At 43.8% G+C, this 21,078-nt stretch overlaps 1 protein-coding gene across 4 annotated transcripts in view; it reads right to left on the bottom strand.

The window, feature by feature from the left end:
• The window catches only part of LOC137655734 (integumentary mucin A.1-like), a 200,406-nt gene that overhangs the window by 129,107 nt on the left and 50,221 nt on the right, over window positions 1–21,078 (bottom strand). For all 4 annotated transcript variants that reach the window (XM_068389778.1, XM_068389777.1, XM_068389775.1 and 1 more), the window contains 2 exons: window positions 20,002–20,334; window positions 11,336–11,407 (listed from right to left, as the gene is read on the bottom strand). In XM_068389778.1, the coding sequence (XP_068245879.1) occupies window positions 11,336–11,407; window positions 20,002–20,334 (405 nt within the window). The remainder of the gene's footprint in view (window positions 1–11,335; window positions 11,408–20,001; window positions 20,335–21,078) is intronic.

Genomic DNA, 21,078 nt, shown 5'->3' with positions numbered 1-21,078 from the left:
TATAAAAGGAGGGCGGGTCCATCAAGACTAAATGGCTATCTCACCCAAAAATAATTTTTCGCTTAGCTCAAAATCCGTTTTTGGGGCTCAAACCATGTCGTCCTGATGGAAGTTTACCAGAGAATTACTATAAAGTACTGTGAGAATTACTATAAAGTACTGTACCTGTGGATTTTCATAGGTGCCTTAACCTTGGAACAATTTTTCTATGGTCATCTGGACCACTGAGACAAATGACGTTACCGTCATCCGTCATTACCACTAATCATAGACAAAGTTAGTGCTTCCTGGCCCCTGCAGGGAAGAGTCATACTAGACAGTAGAAAAGGGGCCTCAAGGTTAGCATATATTGTATGAACAAACATAAGTATCCACCCTATATACAAACTGTCTCACGATTTGTATATATTGTCGGAACAATATAGGTGTCAACTAAATCCATTGTTTGCAAGCATACAATGATATGAGGTTTACTTAAATAAATAAGTACTAGAACTCTGGCATGTATCATGTGCAAATTGCAGGGCGAAATAGGACGCAATTACATTCTAATAGACATTTCGAATAAATGACTAAATGGAAAACGAGTGAAACAAATGTAACGTGTTAAAGGAATTATACGTGCAACGTACACAGAAAATATTTTTCCTACCTGAAGGGGAAGAAATGATGAGTGCCACTCTAAAGCTGAAAATTTTGATAAATTTTCCCAATATAAATTCTGTAAATGTTGTATACTATCAACACTGTGTACATAGAAGTGTTATCTGTATAATTCCATACTTGAGATTTTGAACAGCCTTAGTGTCACCATGGTGACTCACTTAAAAGGTATTGCACTGGAAGTGTCAACACCTTTTCACCCTAATTGATAGTCCCAATCAATTAACTCTTCATCGCAGCACTAGACGACAGGTTTTAATACACCACCTGCCACCAGAACATAATGCTTCAGTTCATGGACTTGCTTAGTGTAGCGTTTGTAGAAAACTCTGGATGATTTCCATCCAGTATATGAGCATATGAGTATATGCCCCCTGTGGCCGCGGGGGCATAAAAACAATTAGAATAGCACCAACGTTATCCCTGCGTGTCATAAGAGGCGACTAAAAGGGACGGGACGAGGGGGTTGGGAACCCCCTCTCCTGTATCTACATCCTGTGAGACATCGACAAAGAGATGGAGATGGGGGGAGAGTGACTGCTCGCCGCACTCTAGTTTTGGGGTGTTTGAATGTGCGTGGATGTAGTACGATAGAGAGTAAAATATGTGAAATTGGAAGTATGTTTAGGAATAGAAGGATGGATGTATTGGCCTTGTGTGAGACGAAGATAAAAGGAAAGGGTGAAGTGATGTTCGGTGAAATGTCTGGTAGAGTGTCTGGGATTGAAAGGGGAAGAGCGAGAGAGGGTGTGGCTTTATTGCTGAGTGAATGGATGACAGGTAAAGTAGTGGAATGGAAGGAGATATCATCTAGGTTAATGTGGGTAAGGGTTAGGCTGGGTAGGGAATGTTGGGCGTTTGTCAGTGCGTATGGGCCAGGTAGTGAGAAAAGTGAAGAAGAGCAGAATGAGTTCTGGAATGAATTAACTAGGTGTGTAGAAGGACTGGGTAGAAGGAATTATGTAGTTGTCATGGGTGACTTAAATGATAGAGTGGGCGCTGGAAGGGTAGAAGGTGTCATTGGGAAGTATGGCGTACCAGGTGAAAATAAGAGTGGTGAGAGACTGGTAGATATGTGTTGAGCAAGAGATGGTGATAAGTACAGGTATTGCTCGACTTACGACCTATGCGACATACGACCATTCGACTTTACGACCATTTTTTTTCAGGGTGAAGACGTCACAAGTTTATCGGAAATACGACAAATATTTCCTTGAAAATAATCTATTTTCTTGTATACATATAAACTGATTTATCTTGGTAAATTATTATTGTCTTTTATTGTTAATATTCAGTATTTATTTTCAGTTAAAAACAAATTAAGAAAAGTTTTAATATCTTTCGAGTTCATATGTCTGGTGACGTCACATCACGGGCGGAAAGCGTCCGGGCAATACAGTGATTTTCTTCCAATAGGCTAACGATTAATATTAGTATTTCCATAATTGAAATATTAAATAACGATACAAAGTATTTTGAGGGTCTGTATCGGTTGTCATGAGTACTACGTAGCGTAAATTTGACTGTACTGTACACTACTTTTTTAATCTCTGATAATGAATTGATGTTTATCTAAAGAAAATATACTAATAGGGCAAATATTTTCTTGAAAATAATATATTTCCTTTTACATTATAAAAATAAAACACTTTTGTTAGGTAAGTTAGTATTTTCTTTTCATTTCTTGCGGGAAACAAAGAAAATGAATTTACATACTTTGCAAGTCATTCTTCGTAGAGTTTACTGTATGTCACGTGTCTTGTGACGTCATGAATCTGGCGGAAGCGCGCTGACGAACCGAATGATTTCCTTTCATTGTTACCGAGTAATCTTATTACAGCATTCCCATCATCGAAACACCCAGTAACGATATAAAATGTTTTAGTGGTCTGTATCATTAGTTATAAGATTAGTGTAACTTACCGTAAATTTAAGAAAAAAGTCTGATGACGTCATATTTCTAGCGGAAGGCGAGAGGCACATCAAGTGATTCCCTTCCGATGCGTTATTATTCCCATAATCGAAACATCGAATAATGATATATAGAATTTTTTAATAATTTTCCAAAAAAAATATGAAGATACAACTGAATTAAAAACAAAATACAGAGAGAGAGAGAGAGAGAGAGAGAGAGAGAGAGAGAGAGAGAGAGAGAGAGAGAGCGTATTCCTTTTATAACTAATAATAAGGTCTATATTATTATTATTATTACTTACTAAGCTACAACCCTAGTTGGAAAAGCAGTATGCTATAAGCCCAGGGGCTCCAACAGGGAAAATAGCTCAGTGCGGAAAGGAAAAAAGGAAAATAAAATATTCTAAGAAGAGTAACAACAATAAATATCTCCTATATAAACTATAAAAACTTTAACAAAACAAGAGGAAGAGAAATAAGATAGGAGAGTGTGCTCGAGTGTACCCTCAAGCAAGAGAACTCTAACCCAAGACAGTGAAAGGCCATGGTACAGAGGCTATGGCACTACCCAAGACTAGAGAACAGTGGTTTGATTTTGGAGTGTCCTTCTCCTAGAAGAGCTGCTTACCATAGCTAAAGAGTCTCTTCTACCCTTACCAAGAGGAAAGTGGCACTGAACAATTACAGTGCAGTAACCCCTTGGGTGATGAAGAATTGTTTGGTAATCTGTGTTGTCAGGTGTATGAGGATAGAGGAGAATATGTAAAGAATATGCCAGACTATTCAGTGTGTATGTAGGCAAAGGGAAAATGAACCGTAACCAGAGAGGAGGATCCAATGTAGTACTATAAACGAACTGTATGGAAAATGTAATACCCTATAACATATTGGCCGCTGATGTAATATGCATTATGAAAAAATTTCGAATGTCAAGAAAATTATATAAATCAAGTGTTATTCGCACTATATATATGTGCTCATAATAGTAATACGGCAGCGTGACCTTGAGATCAGCTTACGCCAACCGAAAGTAAATCAAAAGTATTTGTTGATTATTGATATGCTCAAGAAATTGAAAAATAAAATATAAACGTTCTTTAATAAACCACAATTAAACACAGTAATGTCTAATGAAATATAAAGGCTTAATACTGAACGTGAATACTGTATGAAGCTTTAAAAATGAACTCCCGTATGCGATTGCGAGAGCGAGCACACACACACAGAAAGAGCTACAGCGATTTCGCATTATACCTAATGATTAGACGAACTGTATGGAAACTGATTTCCTGTAACATATTGGCGTTGATGTAATATTCATCATGAAGATATTTCTAATAAGTTAAGAAATGATAAAAGAATATGCCATACGTATGTACGCCATATTTTGATACGGTAGGTAGCGGCACTTTCAGATCAGCTGATCATAACCAAAGGTAAACAAAATTTTCAGTACTCGATTGTAAAATGCTTCCAAAATTGATAAATAGAATACAAAAATGCATTTATAGAGCATATGATATCCTATGAAACAAGAAAATGGAATAATGATAGACAGTAAGAAAATATTGACAAAATATGATCCAGATGATTACGTTTCAAAATAAATCTACGGAAACTTCACTTTTCTAGTTCGACATACGGCGAACTTGACTTACGACTCATCTCTCGGTCACTATATCGGTCGTAAGTCAGCGACTACCTGTAATAGCTTTTTCAAAAAGAAAGATAAAATTAAGTATACATGGGTAAGAGTGGCAAATGGAAGAGTAGTAGAAAGGGCATTAATGGATTATGTGTTGATAAATAAAAGAATGTTTGGAAGATTGAAAGACGTGCACGTGTTTAGGGGTATGGCTAATGGTATGTCTGATCATTTTTTGGAAGGAAAATTAGTTGTAGCAAAAGAGTGAGGGAATAGAGTAGGTGGATGTAAAAGGGAGCTAGTGAGGGTTGAAGAGCTAATAAAACCAGGGGTAAAAAGTAAATATCAGGAAAGGTTGAAAATGACATATGATGAAGTGAAAGTAAGAGAAACTGGCAATTTAGAGGAGTGGAAGTTAGTAAAAGAAAATTTTGTTGGGATTGCAAGTGATGTGTGTGGCAAGAAGGTTGTTGTTGGAGGCAGCATGAGGAAGGGCAGTGAATGGTGGAATGAAGGAGTGAAGGTAAAAGTGGAAGAGAAAAAGAGGGCTTTTGAAGAATGGCTGCAGAGTAATAGTATAGAGAAGTATGAAAAATATAAAGAATAAAATGTGGAAGTAAAGTGCAAGGTATGTAAGGCAAAGAGGGCAGCTGACCTGAGGTGGGGTCAGGGATTGGGTCATTCATATGAAGAGAATAAGAAGAAATTTTGGAAAGAAGTGAAGAGAGTAAGGAAGGCTGGCTCAAGAATTGAAGAGACAGTGAAAGATGGAAATGGAAGGTTGTTAAAAGGAGAGGAGGCAAGGAAAAGATGGGCGGAATATTTTGAAAGTTTACTGAATGTTGAGGATAATAGGGAGGCAGATATAATTGCTGTTGCAGGTGTTGAAGTGCCAGTGATGGGAGATGAAAATGAGAGAGAGATTACAATAGATGAAGTGAGGAGAGCACTAGATGAAACGAGAGTAGGAAAAGCGTCTGGTATGGATGGTGTGAGAGCTGAGATATTGAAGGAAGGGGTTGTGACTGTACTTGAATGGTTGGTGAGATTGTTTAATATGTTTTGTGTTGTCAATGGTACCAGTAGATTGGGTTTGTGCATGTATTGTACCACTATATAAGGGTAAGGGAGATGTGCATGAGTGTTGTAATTCAAGAGGTATTAGTTTGTTAAGCGTAGTTGGAAAAGTGTATGGTAGAGTAATGATTAATAGGATTAAGGATAAAACAGAGAATGCAATCTTAGAAGTACAGGGTGGTTTTAAAAGAGGTAGGGGTTGTAAGAATCAGATTTTTATAGTAAGGCAGATAAGCGAGAAATATTTAGCAAAAGGTAAGGAGGTGTATGTTGCGTTTATGGATCTGGAGAAAGCGTATGATAGAGTTGATAGGGAAGCAATATGGAATGTGATGAGGTTATATGGAGTTGGTGGAAGGTTGTTGCAAGCAGTGAAAAGTTTCTACAAAGGTAGTAAAGCATGTGTTAGGATAGGAGATGAAGAGAGTGATTGGTTTCTGGTGAGAGTGGGGCTGAGACAGGGATGTGTGATGTCGCTGTGGTTGTTCAACTTGTATGTTGATGGAGTGGTGAGAGAGGTGAATGCTCGAGTGCTTGGACGAGGATTAAAACTGGTAGACGAGAATGACCATGAATGTGAGGTAAATCAGTTGTTGTTTGCGGATGATACTGTACTGGTTGCAGACACAGAAGAGAAGCTTGGCCGATTAGTGACAGAATTTGGAAGTGTGTGAGAGAAGGAAGTGAGAGTTAATGAGGGTAAGAGTAAGGTTATGAGATGTACGAGAAGGGAAGGTGGTGCTAGGTTGAATGTCATGTTGAATGGAGAGTTACTTGAGGAGGTGGATCAGTTTAAGTACTTGGGGTCTGTTGTTGCAGCAAATGGTGGAGTGGAAGCAGATGTACGCCGGAGAGTGAATGAAGGTTGCAAAGTGTTGGGGGCAGTTAAGGGAGTAGTAAAAAATAGAGGGTTGGGCATGAATGTTAAGAGAGTTCTATATGAGAAAGTGATTGTACCAACTGTGATGTATGGATCGGAGTTGTGGGGAATGAAAGTGATGGAGAGACAGAAATTGAATGTGTTTGAGATGAAGTGTCTAAGGAGTATGAATGGTGTATCTCGAGTAGATAGGGTTAGGAACGAAGTGGTGAGAGTGAGAATGGGTGTAAGAAATGAGTTAGCGGCTAGAGTGGATACGAATGTGTTGAGGTGGTTTGGCCATGTTGAGAGAATGGAAAATGGCTGTCTGTTAAAGGTGGTGATGAATGCAAGAGTTGATGGGAGAAGTAAAAGAGGAAGGCCAAGGTTTGGGTGGATGGATGGAGTGAAGGAAGCTCTGGGTGATAGGAGGATAGATGTGAGAGAGGCAAGAGAACGTGCTAGAAATAGGAATGAATGGCGAGCGATTGTGACGCAGTTCCGGTAGGCCCTGCTGCTTCCTCCGATGCCTTAGATGACCGCAGAGGTAGCAGCAGTAGGGGATTCAGCATTATGAAGCTTCATCTGTGGTGGATAATGTGGGAGGGTGGTCTGTGGCACCCTAGCAGTACCAGCTGAACTCGGTTGAGTCCCTTGTTAGGCTGGGAGGAACGTAGAGAGTAGAGGTCCCCTTTTTTTGTTTTTGTTTCATTTGTTGATGTCGGCTACCCCCCAAAAATTGGGGGAAGTGCCTTGGTATATGTATGATATGAGCAAAGACGCTCAAAGTCCATATACTGAAAAAAGTTCAGTGATGAAGCAATTCTCCTCGGATCATGACCTGCGGGTGTACTGTCAAGATCCGCTCTGCGAATGAAGTAGGTGAGTTTCGCCCTCAGTTGTTTTAGGGATAAGTTTGATCCAGAAGTTTCTCCTTTGAAGAGCTGTCCTCCCCTGAAGTCTGAAATTCTACGAAGATAGACCTTTAGACACTCTACTGGACGTAGAGAGACATCTTCCTTCGGAGGGCAGATTCTCCAGGGACCCCATCTTTTAGTGGGTAGCTCGTTTTTGGCGAGAAAGGCTTGATCAGGAAAGAGATTCAGTTCTCCCACTTCTGTGAACTGAATGTGTCCCTCATTTCTTGATAGGGCTACTATTTCACTTAATCTAGCCCCTGAAGCTATAGCGAACAGGAAAATAACCTTCTGGGTTAGATCCTTGAGAGAACAATCTTCATTGTTCACAGACTAAGCATAATGTAGGACCTTGTCCAAAGACCATGAAATGGGCTTCGGAGGAGCTGCAGGCCTAAGCCTAGCGCATGCCTTCGGGATCTTGTTAAAGATTTCGTTCGTCAGATCCTCTTGAAAGGCATATAGAAGAGGTCTAGTCAAGGCTGACTTACACGTAGTTATCGTGTTAGCTGCCAGACCTTGATTATGAAGGTGGATAAAGAAGGACAGACAGAAGTCTATTGAAATTTCTTTCGGTCCTTTAGCTTTAACAAAAGCAACCCACTTTTTCCAAGACGATTCATATTGTCTTCTAGTTGACTTAGACTTGTATTCTTCTAGGAAGTCTATATTGTCTTCTGAGATCCCAAATCTTTTCTTAACCGCTAGGCCGAAAAAATCATGAAATGAAGGTTTTGGGTTCTCTGTGATGAATCGAAGACAATTAACTTCTGAACCCTTTGAGATAGTGCTGGTACAAGGGCCAGCTTCAGCCTCGGTGAGGAACCAGTTGCTCTTGGGCTATTTGGGAGCCACTAGAGCTGCCGTTCCTTGGAAGGATCTCAGCGTGTTGAGAACCTTCAGCAGGAGATTGTATGGAAGGAACCGGAATTTCCGGGTGCATCCGTTCCAAACTAGGGACATGGCATCCATTATCTCCTCTAGAGGGTCCTCGTATGGGGCTACATATCGAGGTAGTTTCTTGATGACGCTCGTCACAAAGAGGTCGATCTGCAGTTCCGAGACTTGTTCCAATCTGGAAGAGAATGGGTCTGCGTCTGTGGACCATTCTGACTCTATCGGCTTGAGCCTGAGTAGAGAATCCGCTGTCACATTGCAGATCATTTGTAAGTGAACTGCTGATAGGTGCCATCTCTTTAGGTAAGGATGGCTAATATCACATAGATTATATGGGCGGATCTCAAGCCTCATCTGTTTAGACATCTCACTATCAATTCGCTGTCCAAGATCAGCCTGATGAGGGCTGATCTGCGTGGAGTGTGTTTCCCCAACGTCAACAGGACTGTCATGGCTTCCAAAATGTAGATGAGAAGGGCCTTGAACAGAGATGACCAGGTCCCTTGGACTTTCCTCTGATGGGAGTGAAATCCCCATTCTTTCGTCGAGGCATCCATGCGGATGATCTTCGATGGTCGAGGTGGTTGCAAGGACACGGTCCTCATTAGGCTTTTGGCCTTCGACCATGGGTTGAGAAGTGATCAAGGTAAGACCGATATCGGTCATTTTAGATCTCTTCGAGCGTTTGATGCGCATCTTCTCCAGACTCCTGACGCATCTTTCAGCTGTGCTCTTAGTACTGGGTCTGTCACTGCTGCGAACTGGAGAGAGTTCAGTACTCTTTCCTGTTAGCTTCTTGAAATCCTGTCAGATTGCCGTAGTCTCTTGACAGACCCTGCAATCTCCTCCTTCTCTAAGGGAAAGGAGAGACAATGTGACCTCAGGTTCCAATGGTTTTCCAGCCATTGAAACCTTTGAGCTTTCAATATAGGATTGGTCTCAGCAAAAGACTGGGCAAGGATACCCAAGAGATGTTGGAAAATAACTACTGTATAATATATACAATAGTTTTCTATCTGCAGTATATACTGTACTGCAAATATACTGACTACCGTATATCATATACTGTAGTTCAGCCGGCATAGCTAGTCCCTGATGGCACAGTCCGGCCGGCATACTAGCTGATAGAGAGAGAGAACGCATGGAGTGAAGGACTGCCTTATTACTGTGTATGTTTACACTAAATAAGGATTTAAGTATATAACTTACTGCCTTACCAGAAAGGTTCAAATGGAAGGGGAGAATGCATCATTCAGGCTTCCATCCAACCACAAGTGCCGTTGCCGGCATAGTCCGGCTGGTTGGTTAGTACCCGACGGCATGCCGCCGACTGCGTAAGTACTGAGTAAGTACCTGTCGACGCCGGCCTGGACGGCATGCTGCCGGTCGGGTTAGTACCCAAGTTACAGGACTTGTGGACGGCAGTCCAAGGGAGGACTGAAGAACCTTGGTAACAGAAGGGTCTCCCACCGGCAGCCGTCATGGCCGGCACAGCCTTCCCGGATCCTTGTCCAAAAGGTAAAGCTGAGTGACTAAACCGCTGCTTTGTAGGAGCCCGGCCGGCCCCGCAACCCGCCGGCAAGCGGTGAGATTGCGGGACACCGGCCATAGCTAAAAGGACAGAGGGGGGCAGGGAAAAGGATTCTATATAAAGCGTAGAAGGCGGCGGCAACGTTGCCGCCCCCACTACACAAGGGAGAAACTGTTTCAGTATCTGCGCTGCCCTAGGCGGCAGAAGAATGTCTATTCAACCTAGGGTCCGAAATAGTATTAGGAGGGGCCAGCAGGTTTGCCGCCCCCTCTCAACTAGGGAGAAACATCGTTTCAGTGCCGGCGCCATCCTAGGCTACAGAAGAATGTCTATTTTTCAGCCCAGGGTCTGCCAGCGCAGGACTAGACTTCTAAACCGCAGGGAGAAGGTGGCGGCAACGTACCACCACCCCAGGTGCGGTTTAGGGAGGCTTAGCCTCCTATGCCGGCGGCTACAAGCCGGCAGGGGAGTGACTACTCACCCCCCCGCCCTGCCGCCAGCAAAAAGACTGGATACTCTGAGATTCTGTCAAAAACCAAAGTCGGACACTCGCCGGCAAAGGTGGAAGACAGAAAAACCCTAGCCTAGTCGAGCCGGAGTGAACTGCTCTATGGCAAGACAAGAAAGGGTTACCGCCGCCGCGGCACTCAGAGGGAAAGAGAGATTATCCAAAACTCTCCACAGGAGACAAGTATCGATTTATATAATTCTATGAGATATACTGTCTCCCTTAGAATCAATAAAACGATACACAAGGGTAAACGGGGAAATGTCTGAAAGTATACTACATCGCCTAGGCTAGGTAACCTAGGCAAGACGAGATCTCGGTTACCTAATTCACCAAAATTCTAACGTATACGATAGACAAAGAAAGAGGAAAATTATTCATACCATAAATATTTTTACAAGTATAATTATGCCTAAATAGCTTTCATAATTATTAATGCTATTTCAACCGGGAAAGACGTTCTGCTAACTAAATAACACATGCCTAACGAACGACAGCGTACATGGCGCCTCCGGTAACAGGCCTAGCTCCTAAGCACAATAAATTACTGTACTCTAATTTCACTGTGAAACAGGAGCTAATACTATATAAACTGTAAAGAATCAATACTCAACTTTCCAGAGGCGAAAGAAGCTGGAGATTGCATAATAATCCTCACAAAATCGATCAAAAACGTTAGATCAACAGGGAACACCACCGAGCGAAATCGTTACAAAAATAGGAATAACCGCCATCTTGATACTCAATAGTAGTATGGGAAATAGGGTAACTTTGATAACGGCTCCCCTTCCAAATTTGCCATTCTTCCTCCTCAAGGCGAAAACGCTATTCGGGGTGAAGATCGCTATGTGTCGTATCAAGCATACGTTCCGTGAATTATGCGATATCCTTAAAAGAAAATTTAAGGATATTCGCGCCAGGAGTTAGAATTCTAGAGACCTAAAGGTAAATTCTCTGGGAATATCACTGTAGTTCATATATCCCTTGGAAGCTACTTATAGGAACCTTCCATCAGGACGACATGGCTTGAGCCCAAAAAACTACCATAAATTATATGTAAATAGTCTTTCCTATTAAATGGTAAGATTTATGGAAATGAAAATAATTATATTAATTTATGTATATCCAATAGTGCTTCCCAATCCATCATACCCTTTAATATTTTGACTTTAAAAGTATCTCGTTATTAAGTAAAGAAATATAAAGTTTACCTACATCAATAGATTTCCTGTTGTGAAAATACCACAACTTACTATGCTACAAAAAAACCTGGTTTACCCTTAAAGCCAAATAACATTTCATGATTAAAATAAAAAATACATACCAAAGAAACTAGCTGCATCAAAATGTCTTCCAGGTGATGGTGATGGAGGTGCTGCAGTGGTGGTTGGAATTTCTGAAATAAAAAATAAAACAAATCAGGAAAAACGACCAATTAAGTATTGTCATATTTAACTACAATAAAAGGGTTGATCAACATCTATAAAAATATCTATAGATAAAAAAATAGTTACTGATAAAAAATAAGAGGGTTTATGTTATAGTTTAATGCATGAGAATCCTTACTTTTAATTTAGTAAGGAAACTACTGTAACGAGAACATTCACCATCCTTGCTGTCTTGATGTCAGAATTCCCCTTTGCTGGGTTTGATGTAAAATGAGGGTCACTCCACCTTCTTTTGTGTTGGATAAGGATAGGGAAACCATGCAGTTACTCTATGAAATATTCACTTTCAAGGATTTAGTTTCCCACAGGTCCTTCTACTTCTACATCTAATAATTTTCTGAAAAGCTCTTCCTCATTCCTTCTTATCTCATCTCCAAACCACATACCTCTCAAGAGTTCTCATTCTATTGTCCAACCTCTGGATACCACAGCTCTCCATGAAATTATAATTTGTAAAATTATGTTCTTTCTACTTGACTTCAACAATGAACATCAAACATTTTAAGGTCACGCTACTTGAAAATCAAAATTCTCCTTTGTTCTACCCATTTGAAGACCGGCCCATCAGTCACATTCAGGTTCCCAAGTACCAGTACATTTCTTCTCATTTGCTCTAGTTATACATTTTGGGCATCAAAATCCTTTTTTACTCCAGGCATACTTTGTAATCCATAGCATATCTTGTGACACCATTTGTTACATGATCAAGCGAAGCACTGGAACAAGCGTGTCTGAATGAAGTACGATCTACTGTGTGAGAAGCAAGATAAGGAGATAGGCTGGAGCAAGCAAGCCTTGTGCGCAAGGAAGAATTCTAATCCCCTGGAGTATGCTAAGAAGCCTTCCTAGCAGGGACGGTCATCCGCTCTTGAAGCCTGGGCTGCCAAAGGACAGGAACAAAGATCTGAAGGCGCAGCTATTATTCCAGCCTCTGGTGGAGTCTGGGCGATGACTGAAGACTCCTGAACAGGAACTGAAGGACTTGCTGAAGACTCTCCTCTGACAGGGAACCCTGAATGCCCAATGTAGGTCACAACATATGCATGGCATCAGCAATCTGATCCACCGTTCCGTTATGGGAAACGATAGAAACCCCTTGCCCATGGCTTTGCCAAAGAGCTAAAGGGCCACCACTCTTGCCGAATTGGTCCCAGGAGGAAACCAATAGGGAGGAGTCAGACGGACGAGTCCCAGGGGTGGAAAAAGCTGCCCAGGCCTTCCTCAACATCAAGGATGACCTTGAAGGCAAAGTATCCTCCTACCAAACTTCTCCCCCCTTGGGAGGATGACCACTCCCTACTTCCATCACAAGGTGAGGCCTGGGACCACACATGTCCTTGGCAGGACCAGAATAAGCATTGAGGATCCACATCCAAGTTGCTCATGAAAGTATCACAGGTCTTCGGTGGTAGGCCTGGGCATGTCCGCAATACAGGAGGCTAATGAAAGCAACAAACACAACACAAACCAGTGAGAATATGTACTCACCGATGGCTGAAATCTAAGCGAGTTGTTGGCGAGTCAACAGGAGGGCTGCTGCCTCCCCACTGCCTGGCAGTTGTTTACACCTAGTTATATAAAAGTTTTGATTGCCGTGTCTCAGCTTCGCTGTTACTATTTTCCAAAGTAAAGAACAACGGTTTGTATTTGTGTAGGAAAAAAAAATATTCAACAAACACTGCAAAAAGTAGTTAAATAGCAATAATTTGTATAAAATGTTATTTTTATTAGTAAAATAAATTTTTGAATATACTTACCCGATAATCATGTAGCTGTCAACTCCGTTGCCCGACAGAATTCTATGGAGGGATACGCCAGCTATCACAATACTAGAAGGGGGTGTACTCACCAGCGCCACCTGTGGCCAGGTACTACAGTACTTCTTGTTGACACCTCCTCAATTTTTCCTCGGTCCACTGGTTCTCTATGGGGAGGAAGGGAGGGTCAATTAAATCATGATTATTGGGTAAGTATATTCAAAAATTTATTTTACTAATAAAAATAACATTTTTCAATATTAAACTTACCCGATAATCATGTAGCTGATTCACACCCAGGGGGGTGGGTGAAAACCAGTGTACAAGATTAAAGGATAGCTAAGTATCCCATATTTCATATAACAGTTATCTCAAATAACAATGAAATAATAAGTACCTGGTAAGGAAGTCGACTTGAACCGTTACTCTGCCTCTTTTTTAAGTTCGTCTTCCTTACTGAGCGCAGCGTTCCTCTTGGAGGCTGAATCAACTCAAAGGTGCTAAAGTATATAGGGCTGCAACCCCTACTAAAGGACCTCTACACAACCTCTAACCCAGGCGCTTCTCAAGAATGAATTGACCACCCGCCAAATCAAAAGGATGCGGAAGGCTTCTTAGCCTACCGTAACAACCATAAAAACAACAATAAAAGTATTCAAGAGAAAGGTTAAAAAAGGTTATGGGATTAAGGGAATGTAGTGGCTGAGCCCTCACCTACTACTGCACTCGCTGCTACGAATGGTCCCAGGGTGTAGCAGTTCTCGTAAAGAGACTGGACATCTTTCAGATAAAATGATGCAAACACTGACTTGCTCCTCCAATAGGTTGCATCCATTATGCTCTGCAGAGAACGGTTTTTATTAAAGGCCATCGAAGTAGCTACGGCTCTTACTTCGTGGGTCCTTACCTTCAGCAAAGCAAGGTCTTCCTCCTTTAAGTGAGAATGGGCTTCTCTAATCAGAAGCCTTATATAATACGAAACCCCATTCTTGGACATGGGCCTCGAAGGTTTCTTGATGGCACACCATAAGGCTTCTGACTGTCCTCGAATAGGTTTTGACCTATTAAGATAAAATTTGAGAGCTCTGACAGGGCAAAGAACTCTTTCTAGCTCGTTACCTACCATGTTGGAGAGGCTAGGTATTTCAAACGATCTAGGCCAAGGACGTGAAGGAAGTTCATTCTTAGCTAAGAATCCGAGCTGTAAAGAACATGTTGCAGATTCGGTCGTGAAACCAATGTTCTTGCTGAAGGCATGAACCTCACTGACTCTTTTCGCTGTTGCAAGGCAGACGAGAAAAAGAGTCTTGAGGGTAAGGTCCTTGAAGGAAGCTGACTGGAGAGGTTCGAACCTAGGTGACATAAGGAACCTTAAGACTACGTCTAGGTTCCAGCCTGGAGTGGGTAGACGACGCTCTTTAGAAGTCTCAAAAGACTTAAGGATGTCTTGAAGGTCCTTGTTGGAAGAAAGGTCCAAACCTCTGTGGCGGAGAACTGAAGCCAACATACTCCTGTACCCTTTAATCGTAGGGGCTGAAAGGGATCTCTCATTCCTAAGATGTAATAGGAAGTCAGCTATTTGGGTCACAGAGGTATTGGTAGAGGATACTGCATTGGCTCTACACCAGCTCCGGAAGACTTCCCACTTAGATTGGTAGACTCTACGAGTGGAAACCCTCCTTGCTCTGGCAATCGCACTGGCTGCCTCCTTCGAAAAGCCTCTAGCTCTAGCGAATCTTTCGACAGTCTGAAGGCAGTCAGCCGAAGAGCGTGGAGGTTTGGGTGCAACCTGTCTACGTGAGGTTGACGTAGAAGGTCCACTCTTAGAGGGAGAGTCCTGGGGACGTCGACCAGCCATTGAAGTACCTCTGTGAACCATTCTCTTGCAGGCCAAAGGGGAGCAACCAGCGTCAGCCGTGTCCCTTCGTGCGAGATGAACTTCTGAAGGACTTTGTTTATTATCTTGAACGGTGGAAATGCGTAAAGGTCGAGATGGGATCAGTTCAGCAGAAAATCATCCACATGAACTGCTGCTGGGTCTGGAACTGGGGAACAGTACAACGGAAGTCTCTTGGTCATGGAGGTGGCAAACAGATCTATGGTAGGCTGACCCCACAAGGTCCAAAGTCTGTTGCACACGCTCTTGTGGAGGGTCCATTCCGTGGGAATGACCTGATCCCTTCTGCTTAGGCGATCTGCTGAGACGTTCATGTTGCCCTGAATGAACCTCGTGACTAAAGTGAGGTTTTGACTTCTTGACCAAATGAGGAGGTCCCTTGCGATCTCGTATAGGCTCCTCGAATGGGTCCCTCCTTGCTTGGAGATGTAAGCCAAGGCTGTGGTGTTGTCGGAGTTCACCTCCACCACCTTGCCTAGCAGGAGGGACTTGAAGTTCAACAGGGCTAAATGAACTGCTAGTAGCTCCTTGCAGTTGATGTGGAGCGTTCCCTGTTCCTCGTTCCACGTTCCCGAGCACTCCTGTCCGTTCAAGGTCGCGCCCCAGCCCGAGTCCGATGCATCCGAGAAGAGATGAAGATTGGGGGTCTGAATAGCCAACGATAGGCCCTCCTTGAGAAGGAGATTGGTCTTCCACCACAAGAGAGTGGTCTTCATCTCTTTGGTGACTGGGATAGAGACTGCTTCGAGAGTCAAACCCTTGTCCCAATGAGCTGCAAGATGGAATTGAAGAGGGCGGAGGTGGAGTCTCCCTAGCTCGACGAACAGGGCCAGCGATGAAAGGGTCCCTGTGAGACTCATCCACTGTCTCACCGAGCAACTGCTCCTCTTCAGCATGCTCATGATGCAATCTAGGGCTTGGCTTATCCTTGGGGGCGATGGAAAAGCCCGAAAATCCTGACTCCGAATCTCCATTCCCAGGTACACAATGGATTGGGAGGGAATGAGCTGAGACTTTTCTAGGTTGACTAACAGACCCAGTTCTTTGATTAAGTCCAAAGTCCAGTTGAGACTCTCCAGACAGCGACGACTCGTGGAGGCTCTCAACAGCCAGTCGTCTAAGTAAAGGGAGGCTCTGATGTCCGATAAGTGGAGGAATTTTGCTATATTCCTCATCAGATGCGTAAACACCATAGGAGCTGTGCTTAGGCCAAAACACAGGGCTTGGAATTGGTAGACAACCTTTCCAAAAACGAATCTCAGGAAAGGTTGGGAGTCTGGATGAATAGGAACGTGAAAGTAAGCATCTTTCAGGTCCAACGAGACCATCCAGTCCTCCTGCCTGACCGCTGCTAGGACCGACTTCGTCGTCTCCATCGTGAACGTCTGCTTGGTGACATAAGCATTGAGCGCGCTGACGTCCAGCACCGGTCTCCAACCTCCTGTCTTCTTGGCCACCAGAAAAAGACGGTTGTAGAAGCCCGGGGATTGATGGTCCCGGACTATAACCACTGCCTTCTTCTGTAAAAGGAGCGACACCTCCTGGTGCAACGCTAGCCTCTTGTCCTTTTCTTTGAAGTTGGGAGAGAGGTTGATGGGAGATGTGGTCAGAGGGGGTTTGCGGCAGAATGGTATCCTGTAACCCTCCCTCAGCCAACTGACAGACTGGGCGTCTGCACCTCTCTTTTCCCAGGCTTGCCAGAAGATCTTGAGTCTGGCTCCTACTGCTGTCTGGAGATGATGAGAGTCAGTTTTTTCCTTTAGAAGCCTTGGAACCTTTCCTAGACTTGCTCCTGGAAGAGTCTGGACGGGAGCTTCCTCGGCTGGAGGCTCTACCACGAAAGGGCGGAATAAACCTCGTAGCAGGAGTATCAGCCACTGGGGTGCGATAAGTCCTGGGGACTGAGGTAGCAACCTTAGTCTTTCGAGCCGATGAGGCCACAAGATCATGGGTGTCCTTTTGTATCAGGGCCGCAGACAAGTCCTTAACAAGCTCTTCGGGAAAAAGGAACTTCGAGAGCGGAGCGAAAAGGAGTTGAGACCTTTGACAAGGTGTGATGCTGGAGGAAAGGAAGGTACAAAGCTGCTCCCTTTTCTTAAGAACCCCTGACACAAACATCGATGCAAGCTCGCCAGATCCATCCCTAATGGCCTTATCCATGCAGGACATCAAGAGCATGGCAGAGTCCTTGTCCGCAGGGGAGGTCTTCTTGCTAAGGGCCCCCAGGCACCAGTCTAGGAAATTGAACATCTCAAATGCTCTAAAAACACCCTTCAGAAAGTGATCAAGGTCTGAGAAGGTCCAGCAAACCTTAGAGCGCCTCATTGCTGTTCTACGAGGAGAGTCTACCAGACTTGAGAAGTCAGCCTGGGCAGAGGCAGGTACTCCCAAGCCTGGTTCCTCTCCTGTGGCATACCAAACGCCCGCTTTAGAAGTGAGCTTAGTCGGAGGAAACATGAAGGAAGTCTTTCCAAGGTGTTGCTTAGACTGCAACCACTCCCCTAAAATCCTTAACGCTCTCTTAGAGGACCTTGCTAAGACGAGCTTAGTATACATAGACTTAGCTGGCTGCATGCCCAGCGAAAACTCAGATGGCGGAGAGCGGGGAATAGCAGAGACAAAGTGGTCTGGGTATACCTCTCTGAAAAGAGCCAAGACCTTACGAAAGTCAATAGGAGGCGGAGAAGACTTGGATTCATCCACGTCTGATGAGGGATCCAGGTGTGCAGCCTCATCATCAGAAACCTCATCACCAGAGTGTAGCGAAGAGATCGGTAAGGTATGCTGAACAGCAGAATCAGCACGAGCTGGAACAAAAATACTTGTGGTTTCCTCCTCAAGTCTCTGTTGAGGGAACACCTGAGGCTCAGGCTGCAAAGGCTGATCCAAAGAAGTAGCAGAAGGTAGGCGCATGGGTGGAGGGGGCTGACTCCTGGCATGAGTGTCTGAACTCAAGAGTTGCGCTTGCTGTGTGGTTGGTGGATGCGCAGTAGCAGGTTCCTGAGGAACGAGTTGAGGTTCCTGAGGTGTGAGCTGTGAGCGATGAGGTAGAGGCTGCGCAGAACGCAGTAATTGTCTCGCGAGTTGAGGTTCCTGAGGCGCAAGGCTAAGGTGTTGAGGTGCTTGCCTTGAGGAGGGTTGAGGTCGCTGCAGCGAGAGCTGAGGAGTCTGACTCATGGATGGGAGAGGTTGTTGTACCTCAAGAGAGTGTTGCCTCACTGGTGGAACTGCAAGTGGAAGCGGAGGAAGTAAGGTATAAGCTTCCTGTTCCCATTGCTGAGGTTGCCTTAAGGAAGGCGGAGGGAGCTGCACACCACTGGAAACAGTCAACTCAGAACGTGGTAAGGTATCCTGAGGAGCCTCAACATCGTACGCCTGGCAGGCAGTACTGCGGTTAGGCGGAGCGATCGCAGGAGGAGGTGTAACCTTCTCAGCCTGACACTCACGCATCAAGACCGCAAGTTGTGACTGCATGGACTGCAGTAGAGTCAACTTGGGGTCTGCAGACACTAAGGTCTGCTGAGGTAAAGCCTTAACAGCAGAGATCTGTTGCGGGAGCACCTTACTCCTCTTAGGAGGAGTGCATTCAACTGATGACTGCGGCGAGTCAGAGCTGATCCAATGACTGCAGCCAGGTTGAGCTCTTGAGGTCTGGACTCTGCGCTTGAGTGGTCTTGAGACCTGAGTCCAACGTTTCTTCCCTGACAATTCTTCAGCAGACGAGTAAAAGACGGGCTCAATCGTCTGCAGGTGGGAGTGACGGTCTCTAGAAGACACGCCCGCAACCACCGAGGATACTTCTGTGCGCCGATCAAGGCCTGCCGAACCCTTTTGCCCTTCGACATTGCTTCTCCCCTGGGCTTGGGAGCTTGCAAGAGGTCCCGGACTGGGAGGACGACTGGCACGCACAGAAGTACCCTCACGCACCACACTGACACTGACACTAGCACTTGGCACTGCACTGACACTAGCACTCGTCACAGCACTGGCACTAATACCACCCACTGCACTCTTGACCTTAAGTTCCTTGACTTCGGCCATAAGAGACTTATGATCACTAACCACTGACTCTACTTTGTCACCTAAAGCCTGAATGGCACGCAAAACAACAGACATATCAGGTTGAGGGCAAATAGTAGGTTCGGGGGTAGCCACTACAGGGGGAGGAAAAGGTAGGGGATCATGAGGTGAGGAAAAAAGTGAAGAGCGAGAAGAACTCCTCCTAACTCTCTCTCTCTCTAACTTGGTTGAATACTTAAGAAATCGGACAAAATCAAGTTCCGAAAGTCCGGCGCATTCCTCACATCGATCTTCTAACTGACAGGGCCTTACCCTACAGTCAGAACAAGCGGTGTGAGGATCTACCGAGGCCTTCGGAATACGCCTATTACAAGACCTACATCGTCTATGGGGTGGGGCTTGTGAAATGTCAGACATCTTGAATCAAAAGAGTTAGCCAAGTGGGGATTCCAAATCAAGCAAAAAAATCGTTAACCGTTAATCAGGACTAAATAATAGCTATCTAAGCTAATATAGAAGTTTTCCAGTAAAGCGACAGCCGAAATCTGAGAGAAATACTTCACCAAAAGCCGTGAAAATACTCCAAGATCATAAGCGTATCCCAGAACGTCTTGCCGGAAGCACGACAGAGGAAAAATTGAGGAGGTGTCAACAAGAAGTACTGTAGTACCTGGCCACAGGTGGCGCTGGTGAGTACACCCCCTTCTAGTATTGTGATAGCTGGCGTATCCCTCCATAGAATTCTGTCGGGCAACGGAGTTGACAGCTACATGATTATCGGGTAAGTTTAATATTGAAAAAATATACATAATACCTACATGCATTTTTCAAGACAACCATAAAAAAATTCAAACTTCTTGATTCTTACCTGTTGTTGGAGGCTCAAAAGTTGTTGTTGGAGGCTCTGGAGCAATTGTTGTATCAGGAGCTGGTGGTGTTGTAGTGTCAGGCACTGGTGTTGCTGTTGTTGTTTCAGGCACTGGTGTTGCTGTTGTTGTTTCAGGCACTGGCGTTACTGTAGTAGTTTCAGGCACTGGCGTTGCTGTTGTTGTTTCAGGCACTGGTGCTGTAGTGGTGTCAGGCACTGGTGCTGTTGTGGTGTCAGGAACCGGAGTTGTTGTAGTGTCAGGTTGTATTGTTGTTGTTGTCTCTGGTTCCGCTGTTGTTGTGGGGGGCACAGTTGTCGTTATGTTGTCTTTACCTGTAGTCAGAATAGAAAAGTTATACAGTATCAATCAAAATTCTGTAATTATCAAATAGAGTTATAAGATAAGACGCCCGCTTAAAAGCAATGCCTCATGTTCCCAAAAACACATACTCACTTGCATAATACTTCCCAAATACTGTACTCACTTATATAATAGTTCCTAAATAAAATATTTAACAAGTACTGGTATGAAAAGCGGTACTATCATTGAACTTTCCCCATTCTATTTGGCTGGAGTCACTCACATTTTCTATTATGTAGTAAGTAGTCTCATGTATCCATCAAACGAGCTATTACTGGCAAAATACCATGCTTGTATTCAAGAAACAAATATCTCGAGTTTTAAATGTACAGTAATGACAAATAAAGACAAAAAAAAATATCAACATAGTAAAGTGAAACAGACATATCTGACCACAATAAGCATAGCCCTGCAAAAGATATTGGAGGTAATCTTGGCTACAAAGAATATTAAAATTCAAATACACTCAAGCATGTATACTGTATGTGGATTGATTTAATTAAAGCTACATACTAAAACAGACTGTGTATGTGTGAATTACTTCCACAATCCAGATTTCTGTTTTAATCTGTGAAGCTGAATCCAAGCATCAATATATAGGACACAAAACAGCAAAGTCCTTCTGCTTCTAGGACATATGATATTTGAGGAGAAAGCTTTCAGACTACTAAATAACTTGAAAGCCCAACAGGGAGCAGGAGTGGAAGCTAATATAA

The sequence above is a fragment of the Palaemon carinicauda genome, chromosome 16 (genome assembly GCF_036898095.1).
Source record: "Palaemon carinicauda isolate YSFRI2023 chromosome 16, ASM3689809v2, whole genome shotgun sequence".
NCBI classification, from domain to species: Eukaryota; Metazoa; Arthropoda; class Malacostraca; order Decapoda; family Palaemonidae; genus Palaemon; species Palaemon carinicauda.
The sequence above is the reverse complement of the archived record's forward strand: the minus strand, read 5'-3'. Positions and strand labels throughout refer to the sequence as shown.